General features: G+C 39.5%; 1 protein-coding gene across 1 annotated transcript; it reads left to right on the top strand.

Moving 5' to 3' along the window:
* Positions 1–1,147: 1,147 nt before the first annotated feature.
* On the top strand, positions 1,148–5,377 carry LOC137272364 (uncharacterized). Its single transcript, XM_067804736.1, has 6 exons — positions 1,148–1,220; positions 1,621–1,742; positions 2,852–2,997; positions 3,400–3,567; positions 3,988–4,073; positions 5,213–5,377. Exons 2-6 carry the CDS (start codon positions 1,621–1,623, stop codon positions 5,279–5,281), a joined length of 591 nt encoding a protein of 196 aa, XP_067660837.1. The 5' UTR covers positions 1,148–1,220; the 3' UTR covers positions 5,282–5,377.
* Positions 5,378–19,697: the final 14,320 nt, after the last annotated feature.

The following is a 19,697-nucleotide window of genomic DNA, read 5'->3' as shown; positions in this document are numbered from 1 at the left end:
GTGTTAGGATTCTAACAGTGTTCTAAGAGTGTTCTTATCCTGTTAGCTTGTTATATTTTCACACGTTTTCAATTATTGTTGTGTTCCTGTTGGTATTAAACAGCCTAATATGTAACCTTGGCAAAATAAATGATTTTACGCAACTACACGAGAGCGTAAATAGGACACATGAACCACTAAAGATCATCACTTCAGTCGGTACACTTAACCAATGTATGTAGTTGGCTTTGTTGAGGACACATAAACCACTAAAGATCATCACTTCAGACGGTACACTTAACCAATGTATGTAGTTGGCTTAGTTGAGGACACTGGAACCACTAAAGATCATCACTTCAGTCGGTACACTTAACCAATGTATGTAGTTGGCTTAGTTGAGGACACTGGAACCACTAAAGATCATCACTTCAGTCGGTACACTTAACCAATGTATGTAGTTGGCTTAGTTGAGGACACTGGAACCACTAAAGATCATCACTTCAGTCGGTACACTTAACCAATGTATGTAGTTGGTTTGTTGAGGACGCAGAAGCCACTAAAGATCATCACTTCAGTCGGTACACTTAACCAATGTATGTAGTTGGCTTAGTTGAGGATACATGAACCACTAAAGATCATCACTTCAGTCGGTTCACTTAACCAATGTATGTAGTTGGTTTGTTGAGGACGCAGGAACCACTAAAGATCATCACTTCAGTCGGTACACTTAACCAATGTATGTAGTTGGTTTGTTGAGGACGCAGGAACCACTAAAGATCATCACTTCAGTCGGTTCACTTAACCAATGTATGTAGTTGGTTTGTTGAGGACGCAGGAACCACTAAAGATCATCTCTTCAGTCGGTACACTTAACCAATGTATGTAGTTGGTTTGTTGAGGACGCAGGAACCACTAAAGATCATCACTTCAGTCGGTTCACTTAACCAATGTATGTAGTTGGTTTGTTGAGGACGCAGGAACCACTAAAGATCATCACTTCAGTCGGTACACTTAACCAATGTATGTAGTTGGCGTAGTTGTACAAGACATCGCCTGACAACCACGACACTGAATATTGCAAATACGATGAGATGGGCGTCCTGTCTAGAGCCCCGATTTGAGTGACAGGCGGAGTTTGCTGACTCGGGAAGCAGTTGCAAGTAGCTTCATGTTCCGAGCAACGAAACCACCCGGAGAAGTTGTGCATTTGAGGAGTAGACGAGTCGAGAGTGAACTTCAAGGTAAGCTGTTCGCGATAATCCAAATGAATTGAAAAGTTATTCAGCGTAAAACAGTCATTGAGTTATACAAAATTTCCTATGTTTTACTGTTGATGTTTGTTGGTCGGCATTTACTTTTTTTCTCGTGGATAGTCCTCTTTGCAAACGGTATATAAACTCATTCTCATTATGTACTGTCAGAATGTATATTAGTAATTTTAAATCATCCATATCATCACCGTTTAAATGTTAAGAATTTGCTTTTTGACGAAAATAATGTGTCCTATAATAGCGTGATTACTATTTTCGCGATAGAGTTATTGTTCATATCATAGTTTGTTATTGTGCAGTAAGATATATACTAGCTATGTGGAGTAAATACGTAACTCGTGTATATCTATTCACGCCTATCTACCCGCAGATGATGTACAGAGCGTTGTTGTGTCTGGTCCTATTCGTGGCCTCTGCATCAGCCTTAGGAAAGAGATTCAGCAGCAACAAGAATACAGAATGCGGTTCCTTTCAAATTCAACAGGCTGGCCGGTGAGAACTACGAAATAGTATTTCTGTCTTTATGTCTCGACTTGCCTTGACGTGGTCGCACATGCATAATTACTTCATCTTATAAGTGCAACTATGCCTTACTAGCTATAACTACTACAACCTTTTAATGTCACACATTGTCGACAATATTATATCTATTTTCGGGCATATGCGCTTACTTTAAGTTCATGTTGATGCTATACAAGATTTACTATCTTGTCTGAGACCGATTACTGAAACGAATAGCTTCCAAACACTTGACATATATGGAACTGCTTTGTACATCAAAAGCTGTCATTTACCGAGCTGGTTTTAAATCATAGACTGGGCGTTGGACATTTGTAAAGAGCGCTCCATGGTAGCGCAACTCTATGTGATTATGGAAATCTGAACTTAGTAATGTTTAGGCCTCAGGTTGATTAAGAACAAAGTGACGTATTACATGTTTCACTCTGGAATTACACTGGAATATTCTTATTGTGCTGAGTCACCAAAGGTGATGACTGAGGGTAAGCTAGGATTCGCACCCATGATAACGAGGTCCCGACACAAACATCAGAGTGTGGGAGACATCCACTGGAAAACCACTCGAGTTCTGATTCCGCGTAGAAGTAACGGTGTATTTAGGTTTGTTGTATTTGCTCCAGTCAGCAGTACTCCAGCTATATGGCGGCCTCTGTAGATAATCGAGTTACAAATCCAGTGGTTGACATCATGAGCATCGAACTACAAAACTGGGATGCAGTGACATGTGGCCACAACCAAGTCTGACCCCCTAGTCTCGTAGTCTCTTACGACAAGCATGGGTTGCTGCAAGTAAAGTTTAACCCGTATCTCCACGTGTCCTGTCATTAATAACGATTTGTCCGTACTTTTTACTTAGGTATGGCCTAAGGGATATACCCGAAGAAAGAGAAGCATATGTTCTGGATGCTTAGCCGAATTAGAAATTATGATCTTTGGGGCGCGACCACCATGTGCGTGCTTATGGAATTCAGTAAAATTCGGCATTTATTTGATTTTGTGTTTATGTTGTACTATTATATTTATGACTGTTCTGTTCTGTCATTAGACGTGACCTCTACCTGTATGACTCTGTATTCACTCAGACCCACCAACCAGTCCATGACTGATGTTGACACACGTCAAGTTCTGGATGACCTCAAAGCTCTCGACGCTGACAAGGATGGCAGCCTGACTTCCGCCGAGATGAACGACCGTACATTTGCAGGCACATTCGATAGTTCACTCACACGTAAATGATAGTTTAAGTATTTAGTTATTCAAAATCACATTGTTGAAATTGTAGGACAGCTATGTTTTTGGTAAATTCTTGTCCTTCTTAACTATGAGTTTGGTCGAGCGGTGCGTCTAACCCTGGAGGGGATAGTTTCACCTACATAAATGATGTTTTTATTGGGTTCTTTTAACGCTGGAGTTCATTTCTCATGTCCTTGTCCTGTAACGTGTACATGGCTGCAGTTTCATTTTGGTTGTTCTTGTTCTTGGGACTAAATGTCATACTCATTTCACATGTTCTTATCCTGCACAGGTAACCTTGAAGTCGATGTTTGCACTTAATTTGGGATTTCCTTGTATTGAACAGTTTCTATGTCCTCGGTTGCAAATACATTTACAATGCCCTTCTTTTGAGCAGAAAATGCCGGGGTCGACCGTTGCACCTACGCGATGTTGGAGAAGAAGCGGTATGACATCAGCAGGGGCGTAGCAGGCCGTGTCTTCGACGTTGTCGACGTCAACAACGACCTCAAACTCAGTGCTGCGGACAAGGACGATGCTGCATTCAAGTTGCTCGATAAGGATGGTAGGATATACCTTGCATAGATATTTTTGCACAAGATCACCCAACCCGAAAAGCATTCACCTTCTGTTGCTGGTAATCATATAGTTTAGACATTATTGCACGATCCACTAGTCTGATAAGCATTAGTTCGTTGAAGAGACCATCTATCTCTTAGGGGAACTAGGGGAACGAGTTACATGAGCACGGGTATAAATCATAAAGTCGTTATTCAAACTCCTGGATTTCACAAACAGCCTCTACAGTTTCTTTCAATGAGTTTCACCAAAGATTTGAATGGAGAAAATGCATAATTCATATATATAAGTCAGTTACATTTTCTTTGTGGTCATTAATTATAATAGTTTGGAGAGTGGCGTTAAAAGCAAATCAACAAATCCAAAGATGAGAAGTCACAATATAAGGAATGATTTTTATCTGCAGGTGATGGCAAAGTGTCTGTGTGTGAAGCTTTCCAGGAGTTCATGGCCGTGCTGCAAGATGCGGAAGAAAAGGCCTACATGCAAGAGGTATTTGTGACGTTTCGCCAGTATCGAACCCTATCGGGAAACTGTAGCTATGTACTTCTATGCATTGGCTATTCTACATCCATTGATGTCTAATAGATAGCAAGGATTTATTCCACACAAGTTTATTGGTCCCATAGAATGCTAGGAAAAAGAATAAGCTTGGCTTATACAAAGTACATATTAACTGTACAAAGTAGAATAAGATTTCAACTTCCACAAAGTCTCTGTGTGGTTTGCTTTCTGACAGAGCTCTTACAGGTCGATGCAAAACTCAGTAACGGACGTACGTTGAACGATATAAGGGAATGTATCGCAGGTAAGGGCTTGGGTACTGGATGTTAGAGTGTAAAAGTGGAGCAATACTGACAGACAAGTTCCCATTTTAGCTCTAGTCCTTCAGCACACTCACAACAGAACCTCTGCATCTGCTATAATCAGTGATGGGGATGACACCAGCGGGATGAGGTGTGGGGTGTAGGGTGTAGAGTGTTGAATGTTGGGGTTGAAGATGTGGGTTACAGTGCAATAATCAGTGATGGCAATGACACCAGTGAGATGGAGTTTCGGATGTAGGATGAAGGATGCAGAGTGTTGGGTGTTGGGTGGTAGGGTTGAAGATGTGGGTTATAGTGCAATCTTCAGTGGTGGCAATGACACCAGTTGGATGAGGTTTGGAGTGTAGGTTTTTAAGGGAGGGTGCTGGTTTTGGGTGTTGGGTGTAACAGGATGTGGGTCACAGTGCGTCGACGTCGAAAAAGAAGGGTTGCTAAAGTCATCTGACAAACTGTTCAAGCACACTGCTATCTCGTGCTTTGAAGGTTTGCCTCAGGACATGGCAGTTGTTACCCTAGACTTTGTGACAAAACGTTTGGAGCTCCTTATAAAATGTTCGGGCAATGTGTATTGAAAGACTTTCTCCGAGAGGTAGTTTAAGCGCACAGACCCTTTGGCCTTGGAATATGTTTGGTATTAAACATCTTATTATTTTGCACATCATTTGCATGTAAGATATGTCGTTATGAATTCCGTGTGCAGATTGTATCACACTCGAAGATCCTCTCGAAGATCAGTCAGTCAACCAAAACCAGAATTACTGGATTTTGTAGAACTAAAACCCCAACCTTTGACTCTTTTCTCAGGTGAAGTACACGGACATCGTCTACAAGTACAGGAAACGCTCACCCATATATTTCCCTGGGTCCGACTAAACCAACATGTTTGTCCTGGAAAGGCAAGGGACAAAAGTCACTTGACCGCAAGGATGATAACTCTAATACGTTGTCAATAAAAATGTGGAAACCACTGATCTTGCCTCTTTCATAGTTAATAGTTAAGTACATTCTCTAGGGTGGATTGCACGGATACGGGTGATTTAGTCGATTAAAGTTGCGTTACACATTTGTACTAGCATCCTGCAACGGTGAGTTCGAATCCTAGCTGGTTGGTTGGTTGGTTGGTTGGTTGGTTTGGTGTTTAACGCGGCACTTGCCTATATACCCGACTTCAAGAACGATACTGATTATTTAACAAAGAGGTATGTACTGTTTGGAAGAGTCAAATATTATGTTGATGAATCGAATATTTCATCGGGTGAAACGATCACAAGGATTTTCTTATATAATGTTGGATTAACTGAAAAACATATCCCCACTCAACAATAAACTTCAGTCATGATTTTTGAAAAATTTGAAATTTGAAATTTGAAATTTACAAGACAGTTGCCTCGATCTGTTCTCTTAGAACGAGTTTGTAGTTCTCCAAGCCCCCTTCCTCCTTCAATAGAACAACTAACGTCTGCTATTGTAACGAGGAAGGAAGGAGCACCCGTAAAATATGTCTTATGGACAACTGCTTCTTTCTATTTTCCCAGAACGTGTTTGTAGTTGATGACGTTATCAGTACAAAATTCCACTCCTATTCCTACTCCCCCTTCCACCTCCCCACCCCCACCCTTGTTTTCTTCTCCGACCTTCTTCACCTTATTCTGTGGAGTTGAAGAAGTGAGCCCAAATTAGGTCTCCCGGACAATTGAGATGAGATCAAGTGAACTCGTCTAAGTAAAATCTTTGTCTGACTGACTAGAAAAAGCTTGAGCTAAACGAAGACTTTCTAGCAAAAAATACAGTTGACTCGCAACAATAAAACTGTTTGTTAACAGGTCATACATGGGGTATTGCTGACCTACTCTTCGCAGGAATACCTATCAACATTTTTGCACGTGCTATAATAAATAAATAAATAATGCACCCCATCTGCGTGAGGTGATGATAAAACAGTTGCAATCCCTTTGTGTCCTCGGTGACTTGCAGTTTCAAGATGGCACAAGGACATACTCATGTACAGGCAGCAAGGAAAGCTCAGGTTGAAAACTGTGCACAATCCAGGTTGAGATGACAGGGCAATACTTTGAAAGGTTTCGTTGCAGAGAATAGCCTGTACTTTTATCTATCGCTTGACACTGCTTGAACCTATGGTGTGATGAAGGGTTTAGTTATAGTTTTTCAGATCAATGTCATCACACCAAAGTGAGTGAGTGAGTGAAGGATTATGCCGCTCTTAGCAATATTTCAGGAATATTATGGGTGCGGAACACAAGAAATGAACTTTGCTCATTGTACCTATTATGAGAATCGAATTAAAGAAGTTAAATTTGTACGTATTTGATTGCTGACATTACATTTTCTACCTAATCTGAGAAGTGTTTTCTCTGAACTGCACGCCGTCGATAAGTATAAATATTTAATTCTAGTACAGTCTAAAACCCCTGTGTCGAACTTTGATAAGGGTTCTCAGGGCGAAAATGAGTTGTATTCTTATTTATTTAATTCATGTTTTCTCGAATTTTGGATGGCTCGAAGTATTATTTAAGTGGGTTACGAGAGGCTAAAGAAATACTTCTAAAATATATCTCATCAGAAAATACAAGCATAACAAATTGTCGTGAAGCACCAATTATCACTCCGTTCTGGTCATACTCATCGCGTGTTTATGCATAAAACCCATAGTCATCCACCACGTGTATGGTGTATTGTATAACCGAAAACTACCTGGCTGATTTCTTACGTCAGCATAAGTCCAAATCTGAAACACCTTGAGCGTGTAATTTTTATGTATGTGCTTGCGTGTTTTGTTTTTGGGGTTTTTTGGTTCATGTAAGACTAAGGTTTGATACTGAGTAACATTAAATACTGATTGCAAATTTGTTGCCAATAGTCAGTGGAGGCTAACTGAACACAATAATTGTTCTTTGGGTTATTCATAACGTCAAGACGAAAAGGTCGTTCACACACTTAACAAAGTAAGTGTTATTATTTTAGATCGACAGTTCCTGATCTGCCTGTGGTTTTGCTGCTTGGCATAACACCTTATTGCAGAACATACCGAAAAATACTTTTGTTATGGAAGTTGTATGTGATTTCGTCAAGTTGACGTTGAAAATCGTTCAGATTTAAATGCTTTCTACGAATTATGCCACGGTTTTTTCTTCCGGAATTGAGATGACATAATGTCTTGATAACTAGGTTTCGCAGCCAAATCAGAATAATGTTTTTCGAGCCACTTTCACGTTAAGTATGGTTGAAAGAACATTGTAGATCTCTTTGAACAGTCTGGTGTGAGTGTATGAGTATTAATCTGGACTTTCTGGGGCCTAGATGAGGGAGGAAGAAGGACAGCAAAACGCCCCGAAATCATTTCCTGGAAACTGGACGATGACTTGCATGGCCACTTTGTAGTGGATGACAACCATTTACAGCTTCCCAAATAAGATGACAAGAAAACACTTGTTATTACCTACATTTTTATTGCCGTGTCTTCATCACGGGTGAATGTAGATTCTACTTATGCACACTTGATGTCCGCCGGCTTCAGTTTGTCCACCTCGTCGCACTGGAGTTTGTCCACAGGACTTACCCTGTTTTGGGGATCACTGCAGTAGGTATTCTTGAAACGCTGTGGACAGGAGAGTGAGTGAGTGAAGTGGGTACTGAGCGTTATTTGGGTTGTAGTCAAATGTCTAATATATGCATATCATAATTTAGGCAAATCTGAAAGTCACATAGACCATTAGAGACTCCAACCCTCGACTAAGTGGATAAAGCAGAGTGAGTGACTATTGTTTTAAGAACGCTCTTAAAGTCACGTATATCGTGAAGGCGAACAGATACAAACGAAGTAGGCCGACGTGGGCACTTGGGAAGTTTTTGATATGGACGTTTGTCTGCGTCAAATCTGTGACAGTTTCACACTTCATGGAAATGCTAGTACTGGACAGGGACGTTGGCAAGAAGTGTCAGGATAACTCAGGTTTTAACGGGCTACACGTAATGACTTCCACTATCAGTTTCTAATAGCTATGACTTGATTGTAAATTAATTTGGTTTGTTCAAAATGTTTACGGGATATCGAAAAGCAAGAGTTGTCTGTTTACTTACAGTGTACTGCAGCATTAGGAAGTCAGCAGTACTAACATCTGAAAAGAGATACAAGATGCAAGAGATTGTTGTTGTACTCTACAGAAATGCTGTTGTCATAAGCATCATATGATTGTTTCCCCAGCGGGATCCACCAACATTAAGAAGGCTGACTGATTGTTAAAGTGGAAACTAGACATTGACAGTCAGTCATCATCTTGTCTCGGGTACATCAAACTATCAACATCTTTCTGACTGAGTGGCAAGAAGGTTAACTGCCTGCTTAGGTGGAAACTAGACATTTATAGCCAGCCATCATCTTGTCTCGGATAAACCAAACTATCAACATGTTCCTGAGGCAAGAAGATCAACTGGCTGTTAAAGTGGAAACTTGGCATTTGTCGTCAGTCATCTCGGGAAGTAAACTACAAACCGAAGGATACACATTTTGAAAATACATCTTACTGAATGAAACAAATCCGCCTGGGGTTGCGTCAAAGGATCTGGCCATAAACCTGCAGTACTCCTCGGAGAAGCCGTACCGACACATAAGTCTGGTCACGACCTCCCACTCGTCCCGAGCACAAATGTCATCTGTTGGTTAAATTGAAAAATACGTTTTTCACAAGAACGTATGCCACAATTTTTCTGTTCTGCGGGTTATCTTATCGCCTCCAAGATCATTATCGTAACCATTAATAGCATGAGTCGTCATATTCTTAAGATCATATTCAGTTATTAAAGAAAGAAATATTCAAATTTCAAACATGAACTAAATATTGCATCTGTTACAAAGCAAGATAGTAAGGAAATTAAATGAAACATTATACTTACAGGACATTTATATAGCGCATATATCCATGCATGTATCAATATCAACTCCCTGGGGAGTATACATAAGATATTTTACTTTTCTACGTGTACCTTGGGGAAATTTAAGATGTGACAATATTTTAGCCGAATTGTATTATAAACTGGTATGAAAACGCAAGCTGTTTGTTCCAACAAAAGTTTATAAATTGAGCAATATATCAAGTCTTTACTTTAACGCGGAATACGTTCACAAAGCCTGTACAATTGAGAAATCTCTGCAATATCTATACCAAACACAAAATGTAGAAGTAACAATAAAACATACTATCAAACTTATTTCAAACGTTTCGAGGAATGTTTTCTGATTATTTAACATGAGTGAGTAAGTGAGCTTAGCTTTACTGCCGAAATGAACCTGACACAATGTGCCTGGAAATTAAACCAGGGTCTTCGGAATGACTGAGCCACCGTCTCTATTTAACACGTGCTTCCATATTCCATCATACATTATTAAGAAAAGATAGTACAAAGTAAAGACAAAACATCAACATTGTTAGATATCAGCATCAAATGGCTTTACTATTTGTTTACGCCACCTTTGGTATTTGATCACGTCATAAGTCACCTTCCGGAGTGAAAAATTGACACTGACATACAGTTATTCTACGGAATGATCTATTTAAAGGTGTTCCTCTACCCTCATCGTTCCCCTTTTGGTTTAGGTCCGTGGTTGAATGGAGCTTACCGTCGTAGTTGTAATTCAGGTAATCTTTGTTCAGGTCACCGTAGTCCACTCTGCCGTCACCGTTTAGGTCATTGTCCATCGTAGCAGCACAGAATTTCCCCACCAGCTGCTCAGGAGGGTTGCAGCGGAGAAACAGATATAAAAGGTTCCTTCAAGAAGAGATGAACAGTGAATTAATGAGAGAGTCAAATTAGGTTTCTAACTTGATGTTTAGTGTCATTAAATGAAATTGTTACACTTTGCTATGCTTCTTGGTTGTTTAATGGTGCATTCAGCAATATTTCAGCTATAGGTCTGTAAATAATCGAGACAAGCCAAGCCCTGATCGTGTCTGCTAAATTGCTTGATACCTGGGTAAACCACAGGCCCCACAGAAGAGGATGGCGATCAGGGTATGTCGGAGGGAAAGCATTCTGCAAAAGAAATCCAAACGGTTCAATTTGCCATTACAATTTCAAAACTTCAAAAGTGTCATTACGCATACGCTAAACCACAAAGTAGTGATTGATAACATGATGGTAAGTCAACATCAGAAGTTACATTCAGCTGCCAGTGAGGGTCGCAAACATACATGTACACGACTGAAAACGAAAGGAATCATTAATCAGCACTGATGAATAAAGACCAAGTTAAGTATTGTAGTAAAATTCGGAGAGTACGAACCTGTCTCAATATACTGGATAACGACTCCAGATGTGGCCAGATCTGTCTCCGACTGTTCAGCCTGTGTCATAGCTCCTCCTCATGCGTAGGCGGTCTCAAGAGGCTTTGGCCGGTGAGGGTGCGCACTAGGGTTAACCATATTTTCTAAACAAAATTTTAAAAGCGTCTCCGTTTGTGGATACTGTAAATGAATGGTACAGGTAACACTATTATCAATTGCTTGCAATACTTTTTATATTGTTTAAAATGGAACATTCAAGATACTCAAACTGATTAGTTGCTGTGCGTGCGAGTGTGCGTTATGTACAAGCAGCCGCTGTACACCTGGAGTTTTGTTGAGGGAAACATTAAACCAACAATGTTCGAATATCGGTACAGCCCTGCTCGTCGTGGTTTTAAATATCTGTAAGACGTTTTAAACACATACATAGTCCGAGGAAACTAGATTTCCTGCAATGTCCTGACAAAGTCTGTAAAAGGATGACATCATCTTAATAGTGGGCTGTAATCACAACCATCTGCCTGAACAGAATTACGAATAAAATAAAATTCGTTGTGTGAGTGAGTGAGTTTAGTCTTAACGCAGTGCTTAGCAATATTTCATCAGTATCATGGCTCGGGACTCCAGAAATGTGATTCACACATTGTCTTGGCATGACAAGCCAATTCTTTAACTACACAGCTACACCATAAAATGAACTGATTAAATACATTAACACCATAGCACAAATTATACAATATTATAATATTAATGGGTTGCACGTGTTTACACACTGTAAATGACGTGACCCAAGGTTTTGTAAATGCATAGTGCTAATAACTGGACGTGGTGGGCGAGATGTCTCAGGCGCCAAGTTTGATTCTTGGGGTTCGAGCCCATCTGTGACAGGTCGTTAAAACCTTGGAGTCAACTTCGTGCACAAAGTCTTTCAGTATTGTCACAACTAGGGTTCAGTACTCAACCCTGTGCACATATAAGTACCCACGAATCCGCTGGTACATGACCAGGTACATGCACACACCTACTTGCGGGTATAGCCACTTGCTGTACAACTGGACGACGGACTTTGACTATATGTCCCAGTCCACCCAGCTGTGAATGGGCGCCTAGTAAGGATGAGAAAACCGCGATATTTCGGTGCGCCTATAGACCCTTTAATTTGTTTACATTTTCAGTGATCCTCAGTACGGATGGTTTAGTGAAGAGGAAGTTGATTTTAAAGTACAAGTGATTTCAAGTAGAACAGGCATCCCTGTGTCTACTGTTCATCGTGTTTTGAAAACTGTTGCAAGTGGATATGGCACTGAGGGAGGCGCAGGCATCCCCAGAAAATTGACTGTCTGTGACAGGATGCGGCGGCTTGGTATTCTTGATTCTAAAAACAAAAGAAGACTGGATTTACAGGTACCTGTTTGAAATCCCAGCTTAAATTAAATGAGATGTTTTTGACACTTGCTGAAAGTGGACAGACCGTAGTCCTCTTGAACCCATGCTTCTTCTGAAACCTACGATTGTCGTTTGATTCTCAACGTTTGACACTAACGAGATCGAGTGGTCAGACTCGCTGAATTGGTTGACACTAGTCAAAGTATCCAAACTGCGTTAGTCGATGCTCATGATGTCGATCACTGGGTTGTGCTTAGTGGGGCGTTAAACAACGATCAGACAATTTGTGACGGAGAAATCACTCGACGTTGTTGATTTTGTGTACGGGGACGCATGGGTAGCTTAGTGGTTAAAGCGTTCGCTCGTAACGCTGAAATCCCGGCTTCGAATAGACACGTATGTACAATGTGTGAAGCCCATTTCTGTGTGCATGTTATTGGGCTAGGCTTAACACTACATGTACGTTGATCAATGTTTTGAAGGATATCGATGTATTATGTCAGGTAATGCAGATTTCAGATGGTTGCTGTATCAAACATAACAGGGAAACCCTGGACTCGAACCCCCGTTTGGAATCCGGCATACGCAAGGGACAAAACTCTGAACAGCTAATAGCGCTCAACAGTGAGGCGTTCATTAACTAACAAACAAGGAAACAAACGTAAAAGGTTAAACAAAATAACAATTTTATCCCAATATGAACTACATAGCTTATATACTGACAGCAGGAACTTATCGCCCTTAATTCAAAATGTAATCTGTTTTGCATACTAGCCAATATGTACAGACTATTCGTGAATATTCAAGAGAATGCTTTTGGCGTTTATAAGTACTGTTATGAGAATGTTTCGTTATTTAAAAAAATGTTCTGATGGGTCACAAAAGCTTATTTTCAAAACGCTAAGTGTTATGTGAATTCACATCTTGAACTTGAGTTACCTGCCTTCTTTGATATACTCCCGCTGGAAGAATTCGTTCCAGTTATTTCTATATGATTCTGTTGTGGGGTAGAGTTTACTTGGCATCTCCAGAACTGTATTATAGGTATGGGTTTTAGATGAACGGGGCACTACTAAATTGGATTTATGCTCGTCTGTCTCCTTGCATCGACATTTTAAAGTCTCATCTACATTGATGTGATCTACCATTCCTCTACACTTATTTTAACGACTGTCAATAATCACCACGCCATCGTCATTCAACTGCTGCACATCTGTTTGTGTACCTGAAATATCCAAACTTTGGCGAATTAATATGCTAGATTTGTGTCCCAATATTTCAGTGGACGCCACCATTTATTGTGCTATCATTCGTTGTAATCTTGTTTATTGTTGCAAATCTTATTCCCTTTTTATGTTATTGAATATCATATACTTGTCTGTGGTCTGTTTTGTTCGGTTAAAGGGGAATCATAAGATAATTTCACCGTACACATATTTTACACATATATTTCACCGTAGGAGTAGACAGTGTGTATCTGAGTTTGTGAGCCCATGACTGATGTTGACACGCGTCAAGTTCTGGATGACATCACCGCTCTCGTCACCGACAAAGATGACAGCCTCACTTCCGCCAAAATGAAAAAGCGTACTTTCGCAGCCACTTCAACAGTTAACCAGCACTAAAATAGATATTTTAGTATTGATGTCGAGGTTATTAAGAATCCCCCTGTCGACCATGCATCACAACTAATTGTTCTTGTCTTGATGGTGGACCGTTGCACTCAAGGTGGGTTTGGTCGTCTACATTTGGGATGTTCTTGTCCTGAACAGTTCACGTTAAGAGTCGATGGCTGCACCTTCATTTCGGATGTTCTAGTTCTTGGCAGTTAACACTGAGGTCGATGGTGTGGTTAGTAAAGTGCTTATGGATGATCAGCGTCATGATTGTACAATTTCGGTAGATACTTACACTGCTGTCAGGCATGACAATTGCCTCTTTCTACTTCTCCAAAACGCACTGTTAGATCATGACGGTATCAACACACGTTTCTTCTTCTTCTATGGAGCAAGTAAATACGGTTATTGTAACAAGGCAGTAAAGAGCACTCTTAAAATGTCTCCTTGACACTTAAGGTCAAACGAAAGGCATAAGTAAGAGCCTAGTGTAGCTGAAGTGAACTGTACCGGAGAAAGAATTTCTAGACTTGACAAAAAAAACGATACTTGACTCGCAACACTGAAAAAGAATAACTTGATACCACACAGCTCAGACATGAGGTATTGGAGACCTACTCTTCGCAGGAATTCCTCTCAACATTTTTTGCACCTGCTCCAATAATTGTGTGTCATGTATGCGAGTACTGTGTAAACACATTATTTAAGTTGAAAGTAAGGCAGTTGCAGACCCTTGGTGTCCTAAATGACTTGCAGTTTTAAAAAACACAAGGGCAAGCCTTAGTATTGACATCAAGGTTAAAAGCTGGGCCTCCTTCCAAGGTTGCACTTGCAGGGCACTAGTGTATATGCTACATCTAACATCAAGACATTTTGGAAGGTTTCTGGGGGCGATTATTGTCAAAACACAAGAATGACACAAGGCAAAGTTGTAACCAAAATAATTTATTACAAAATTCTAAACGGAAAGAATAATCCCCCAAATACCCATTCTAACCCACATCTATGCCACATCCACAATCATACCACTGCACAGACATACCACCAATCTACTTTCATCCTCATCACAAATAACCCACTCGTAATATGTCATTGGTTCTATCCTTCTTCAAGCAGTCTGCGTTCTGCTGTTTATTTTGTTGACCGTTACATAAACAGATTCTCTCGTACAAATGCATAAAATCGGTGATTTACAATGTGATTAGGTTGTCTGACAAAACACCCACTTGCAAAATTTGAGATCGATTGGATCATTGGATGAAGAGCTATTTACAACAAAACCGGATCCACATGCATTTTATGTCAAACTATACACTCAGCAGTCCGCAGTTCAAACACACTAACATCTTGCACACAGAGTTAAACCAAATTAATGTGATCTTGACAAAAATACAGAAAACGTGTTCAAATATTTTCACTTTATTTCATGACCGAACATGCTACTATTAAGTTATATATATAGAAAGGCACAAAAGCTGATACATTTGTTCAGAATGTAATAGCCAAATAGTTATTGCAGTTGTGGTACAGATAGTCACATTAATTGTTCTATTGGTTATTCATAACGGGCCGTTCGCGTACTCCAGATATTCTCAAGTAATAAGAATAAAGAACAATAAAGAAAACAGATGTACAAAACAACCTCCATGAATGTAGGTAACCATTTAAGGTTTCACTGGGGAGTTAGTCCAGTCATCCTAACTCATATACAGCCCAACCTTGGACAAAATGCAATAAAAGCTGACTCTTCTGTTTTGTAATCCATATAATGTGTATTTTAAGATACAAAAAGTATAGGACTGTATAATGAACGAAAATTGTATTTTTCCCGCCAAAACGCACGTGCATGTTTGTTGTCACAAGACGATTGAATGAGCACACTATACAGAGATTTGTCACGAAAAAGGGCATTTATCACTGAAATTAAATTTAAGTGCACAGCCTATTTGTGATATATATATATATATATATATATATACATACACGCACGTGTAATATAAAACTTCCAATTTACCGACTGTTGTAATTGGTGAGGACACAGATCTGCTGGTACTTCTATGCTACCAATTTACCGTATTTAACATAAATACAAGCAACAAGGTCATAATTCTGTGTATAACGCACTAGTTCATAGATACATATAACAGCAGGTTGATCCATGTGTCTGTTACCGAGGGATTTCTAATCATCATTTCATTTTATGTGTATGTTGAACACCAGACAGTATGAACTAAACGTATGTAAGTATTTACCGTATTTACAATATTACCCGAACTTAAATCAGTATAATAACATTGTCAGAAAATGCAGAAGGTACAGTCACGTCACATAAACTTTGATAAGACAGGATGTAGTTAGTGAACGGAATCAAATGTTTTTAAACAAACCTCACATGATGATATGAAGCCAATAGTGATGCATCGTGTGACTCTAATATTATATTAGATGTCATCTTCAACATGCATTGAGTTGCTGCAGCTGACTCCACTACATTCACCACATCCTGGAGAGCATTCCAAACCATGTTTCTTACAGCTGCACTGTGCTGAGCCGCAGTCAGTCTTACAGTTACATCTGATAATTCTAAGCAGGTGCTCGGGGGCTGGTGGCAGATCTGTGAGAATGGGATATAGACGACCATTTCGTAGTTCCCATCCCCAGTTCTCAGGCAACATGTCCGACGACCTCTGTCCCATCCACTCCTGAACTTGATAGTAGACACGCATTGAATGATATTTTGCTGCAGCTGCAGTTGGAGGCAATTGTTTCGGCTCGACGAATGTTGAATATGCTCCCACTTTTTCACAAAAGCGGACATGGCGCAATTTGTCCAGACCTATGTCTGTGTCATCATTGAGCGGTTGTATCGAGTGTTCAAAGCCTCAATTATCAAAGGGATAATGGAGAGTGATTGACTTTTGGGTTTCGTCGCTTTAAGAATATTTATGTCCAAATGGATATGGGTACACAGCAGGCAAACTGTAGCGCAAGTCTCCTTATATGCAAGCAAAAGCGAGCAAAGATTGGCAACGTAGTTCCCTCGTTTTGATTCGAAAAATATTTTTCATGTCAAAATAAAATATATCCATCGTCAAAGGTACACCCCAATTTCCCCGCTGGTTGTGCTCTCAGATGTCCAACCCCATATGTAATAATCACTCACGTGAAATATGTTTTCTTCAACACTGTAAACGTCACTCGTGGTATTCAGATCGTTCTTCGCCTCCATTCCCCCCTGCCAGCTTCCGATTCAACAGAATAAAGGAATAGAAGGTTATTATTGCATATGGAATACCTACAGAGTTACCTCTTTTGCTTCATTCGCCCACTACGCCAGAAGTGTTTTTATTGTAGAATAAAACTTACGAAAATTCTAACAGTAACCACAACAGTTAAGACAAATAAACTCCAACAGGCCCATGATAAAATTATTCAATGTAGTATTTCTCTTTAATTTCCTCTTATTCTTGTTCCTTCACTCCTATGAACCGGAAGCTGGCAGGGGAATGGAGGTGAAGAACGATCTGAATACCACGATGTTGAAGAAAACACATTTCACGTGAGTTATTATCAGATATGGGGTTGGAAATCTGACAGCACAACCAAGTGGGGAAATTGGAGTGTCCCTTTGACGATGACAGTAGATTTTACACAATGCCCTGACAATGCAATGGTGACGTCACAATGTCATGATATCGTTGCACTGAAAATATAATACCAGTGCTGTGTCCAGAAATGTATATTTGTAATTGAAAACAAATGAAGAATGATGTTTGGATGATAAATAAAATCTCACCCTCGTGTCTATTGATATCAATTCTAGCAACACTCGTTAATAACGGTAACAATATCCTCGGCAAGCCGCTGATATTTGTTTCTTTATGAACTCGTGTTGATATATTTGATATCAGTAGACACTTGGGTGAGATTCTCTATTTATTTTGAAGAAGCATGAAATATTTAAAAAATATGTTCTAAAAGATATGTAAAACACCCATACTACATTTGTTCTTATAATATTAACATATAACGAAAGGGAACCTTTACAACGCAAGATCTTTTCCGAATTAATTGAAATAACTTGCAAAATCGAATTCATTATATTCAGTTTAGAAAACATTTGTAATAGTGTTTTTATGGAATCGTTTTTTGTACTTGGTCACAGGTACAATAGAGTCTTGTCATTTTATGACGTTATAATGTTTAAAAGCTGTTCATCTTTGTTAGTTAGAACGTAAACAAATTCTACACTTTTAAATTCTCTTGTGTTTTCTATTTTCATTTTCTATGTTACAGTCGAAATCTTGAGATAAAGTGTATGTAAGATGTGACGAATTCTGTAAACTACTATGAAAATGCACCTTGTCTGTCACAAAAGTTTTAAAATGGACCAGTAAATGAAGTACAAACAGGACAAACTGTTATGGATAACGACTTCTTTATTGCGTCAGTGCGACGTTTCGATACAGTATACGCAATAAAGAAGTCGTTATCCATAACAATTTGTCCTATTTGTACACATCAACTTCTAAATGCCACTCAAACAATAAATAAAGCCTTCAACTGAAGATTTACGGTCCCGACAAATATCTTGATATATCTGAAGAAACCACAGGTCCCACAGAAGAAGAGGACAAACATAGTAAGTCGGAGGGCAAGCATTCTGCAAATGAAAACCAGGTGATGAAGGATGAATCTGACACCAGAATTTCGAAATCTTTAACGTGTTTTTGCGCATGCGGTAAACGACAAAGTTGTGATTGACGACATAAACACCAGTCAAACCACTCACACATCATCCGGGTGCAATCATTGGATAGGGAGGGTGGCAACGTTATATATGCCCAAAGATTGAAAAGGGAAAGAGTCATTAATCAACACTGATGATGACCAAGTAAAGTACTTTAGTAAGTTCGTGCGTTCGATCCTTGGGAATGCACTACATAACGACTCGAGTTGTGGCCAGAAAGCTTTCGGACTATTCAGTCTGTGCAATAGCTCCTGTGCAGAAACGTGCATGTGTGGGTCCTATCTATAGCCCTACTTTGATTGACAGATTTAATTTGCTGACTCAAGAAACCCTTCAAATTAGTGATTTGCTCCAAAAAACAAAACCATCCGGTGAAGTTATGGAATTGAGCTGTAGAAGTAACGAACTTTGCTGTCCTTTACTGAATGGTAATCAACATAAAATATTCAGAGTCAATTACACATAATTTCTATTGGTTTGTTACTGGTATTTGTTGGCCGACCTTTAGTCTTTTATAACAGAATGCTCTGTTAATATACAATACTGCAAGAGAAACGCCAATAGAGGTTTCTTAGAGCACACACTTTAACTCATTCTAATCAACAATCAAAATTTAGGACAGAGTTCAAACTTGTTCAACACATGCTGTCAAACTCGACGTTGAGAGAGTGAGCATTCCAACAACTCGTCACCAACACTATTTTCAGAGTTGTCAAAATGTTGTTGAGAAATAAGATCGGTTTCTATTCTTGTCAACCTTTCTATAAATCTTTCGGTGTTGAAAGACTCAAGTTTGACATGTGAAGTGTTGTCAAATTCGTGTTGTTCAATAATATCCAATCGCAGTCAACGAAGCCGTCACCATCCAACAAAGGCCGGACCAACAAAGACATTTAGAAACATGTGTTGTCAAACTTTAGTTTATCGTGTGAAGGCCGCTTTAATCTGGACTTTTCTATTTAGCTCTGTTACAGAAATTATAATCAGATATACAAAAGACTATAGTTTCATCCCTGTATGGTGAATACTGGAATTACCCGAACGTGTAGGATGCCTTATAGCCCGTCAGTCATCACCATACAGAAAGTCCCTACACAAAACGAAAACCTAACGAAAAGAAGTGGAGGTAGACGGAGAAGAGAAACAAGAACAATACCAAGAAAACAGCAAAACACCCAAAAATTACAGATGATAGGTTAGGATACGATGGTAACCATTCAGTTTCCCCACTGAGAACA

Source organism: Haliotis asinina, chromosome 2, assembly GCF_037392515.1.
Source record: "Haliotis asinina isolate JCU_RB_2024 chromosome 2, JCU_Hal_asi_v2, whole genome shotgun sequence".
NCBI classification, from domain to species: Eukaryota; Metazoa; Mollusca; class Gastropoda; order Lepetellida; family Haliotidae; genus Haliotis; species Haliotis asinina.
This window is presented reverse-complemented; position numbering and strand designations above follow the sequence as displayed.

Coding starts and splice junctions, on each gene's coding strand:
- LOC137272364 (XM_067804736.1), top strand. CDS start 1,621: ATGATGTACAGAGCGTTGTTGTGTCTGGTCCTATTCGTGGCCTCTGCA. Junction 1,743..2,851: donor CAAATTCAACAGGCTGGCCG/GTGAGAACTACG, acceptor GTATTCACTCAG/ACCCACCAACCAGTCCATGA. Junction 4,074..5,212: donor AAAAGGCCTACATGCAAGAG/GTATTTGTGACG, acceptor CTCTTTTCTCAG/GTGAAGTACACGGACATCGT.